This window comes from Pteropus vampyrus, unplaced genomic scaffold (genome assembly GCF_000151845.1).
Source record: "Pteropus vampyrus isolate Shadow unplaced genomic scaffold, Pvam_2.0 Scaffold280, whole genome shotgun sequence".
In the NCBI taxonomy this organism is placed as follows: domain Eukaryota; kingdom Metazoa; phylum Chordata; class Mammalia; order Chiroptera; family Pteropodidae; genus Pteropus; species Pteropus vampyrus.
In genome coordinates, this window is record NW_011889061.1 from 593840 (window position 1) to 595917 (window position 2078).

The 2078-nt window shown below is 44.2% G+C and overlaps 1 protein-coding gene across 1 annotated transcript in view; it reads right to left on the reverse strand.

The window, feature by feature from the left end:
* The window catches only part of CPNE3 (copine 3), a gene marked incomplete at its 5' end in the record, with an annotated part of 25071 nt that extends 23220 nt beyond the window's left edge, over positions 1–1851 (reverse strand). Inside the window, 2 exon segments of the mRNA XM_011375917.2 lie at positions 517–588; positions 1774–1851. Of these exon segments, the coding sequence (XP_011374219.2) occupies positions 517–588; positions 1774–1851 (150 nt within the window).
* Between the last annotated feature and the right edge of the window lie 227 nt (positions 1852–2078).

Sequence of the window (2078 nt, forward strand, 5' to 3'; positions counted from 1 at the left end):
CCTTAGTTACTAGTCTAAGATGTTTGCAAACTGAATTATAATGTAAATTTAAATGATGAAGAATACCGATTGAATTATGAGTACTAAAATTACTCAGAATTATTCCAACCCATGCTATATACTACATTGTTGTGTTATTATATACTAGTGCTCACCCTTCATGAAAAATACTGAGTTTTGAATGCAAAGAGGAAATTCTGTAATTCACAAAGCATGAAATTTCTGCTTTTTCCCCTAAGATGATCCAAGTACACTCTCTCAGATGTCTTTATGATAACATGAATGCTTGTAATAACTCCTCTTTTAAGCCAGAGAAACGATTACATCTAGAGGAAAAAGGTAAAGGGAAATGGGTTCTGCTTACACACACACACACGCGCGCGCGCGCGCGCGCGTGAGAGCAGAATTTGGAAACAGCTAATGCTCTAAGTGATGCTCAGATGACGGAGCTCATGTCATGACATTATTATTTTCTCAAACAGGATATCCTCGTTGAAATCTGCATCACCTACCCACCTTATTATCCAGTTTCCTGGCTTCCATTTCAAACAAGACGACTCTGTTATCCTTTATCTCTTCAGCCGAAATCTACAAGTAGTAAGGTAAGTAGAAGAAAGTGTTTTAGGGATTCAAAATAAATCTAATAGCATGTAAAGTCTATACTAATATAAAAGAATTCTAAAATGTTTCATAACTAAACTGTACAGTTAGATTTATCATTGTATCTTTTATACGTGTGAAATAAACATTTTCCTCCAAATATGCCAACTCTGCATTATGCCACATCCTTTTTAGATGCTGTTGCCCAAACCGGAGCCACCCCCATTCCAGTGACAAATCTCAGCCCTGGAAAACGTCACAACAGCAGCTAAAGCTCTTCAAACACTGAGACAGGTAAGTCGCACCTACAGAACACTATCAGCTGAAACATCAGGCTAACGTTCTTCATCCAATTTAACTTTTTAAGTAGAAAGACTTATTCTACTTAAAAACAAATCCCAGGCTGTCATGGCTCCAAGAGCAACAAGGTAACAACCCCTGAGAAGTTCTCTGTGCCGTAGAAGTCAACGCCCCAACAGAGCCAACATTCCTGTTTCAGGAAGTTTAAACTAGAGCGAAACAGCTGCTCAGAGATACATGTTTGATAATCACAGCAGCCCTCAAACATGGCTCCCGGCAGCCAGCCTTCCCTCCCGCACAGAGCTCAGTCAGAGCTGTGGCTCCCGGCAGTGAAAGCCTGCACAGAAGCTCTAGCGGTGAGAAACTTAAAGCGTGTTGTTACATAAACTGAAATCTGACACAGGACACGGCAAATGTTCATTTGCCCAGGGCCCGTAATCAGCAGTGAAAAGCCAGGCGGGAGGAGGTGCAGACAGCAGGTGCAGAAAGGCCCGCAGAGTGGAGGGGCTCCAGGGCCTGTCGCAGTGCGAGAGCTGTGTAGAACAGTCCATCGGGGAAGTTTCTGTCACGTCAAGGGGACCATTTTGCTTTGCAGAAAGTCAAACTGATCCATTCAGATGATTAGGTAGTTTCTCTCTAACTTGGGAATTTACGCTTCCATGAGGTCGAGGAAGCGTCACCACGCTGCACCTGACCCCACGGGCACCCCGGAAACTCAAAGAAGGGGTCCTTCTTGTTGGCCCACGCATCCCCGTCTGTGGGGAGCGCCACTCAGCATTTCACGGTAAACACGGCAGTAGGGGTCTGACGGGTACGGTTTCCACACGTCCTGTTACATGAACCTCTTGAAGCGAAAGACAAACATCTGGTTACCGTGATGCTGCCTTTCCCCGCGGGTCTGCCATTCTTAAGCACCAGGGGTCTGGTCAGCTTCTTACTGGAAACAATCTGTTAAAATTAGAAAATGGTGCAAAGAGCTATTTCACTTCATCATGTGAATTTTTAAACCGAATGGTTTCTAGGAAAGAGAGAGTGTACAGTTCACTTGAGGTCATTAAAACGGACACATTAAGTCCATTCCTCAAAGAAGGAATGACTATAAAATGCATGGACACACTTAAACCCACTGGAGACCACTTGCCAGGACCTGACCCTGGCAGACCACCCCCCACTGTCCC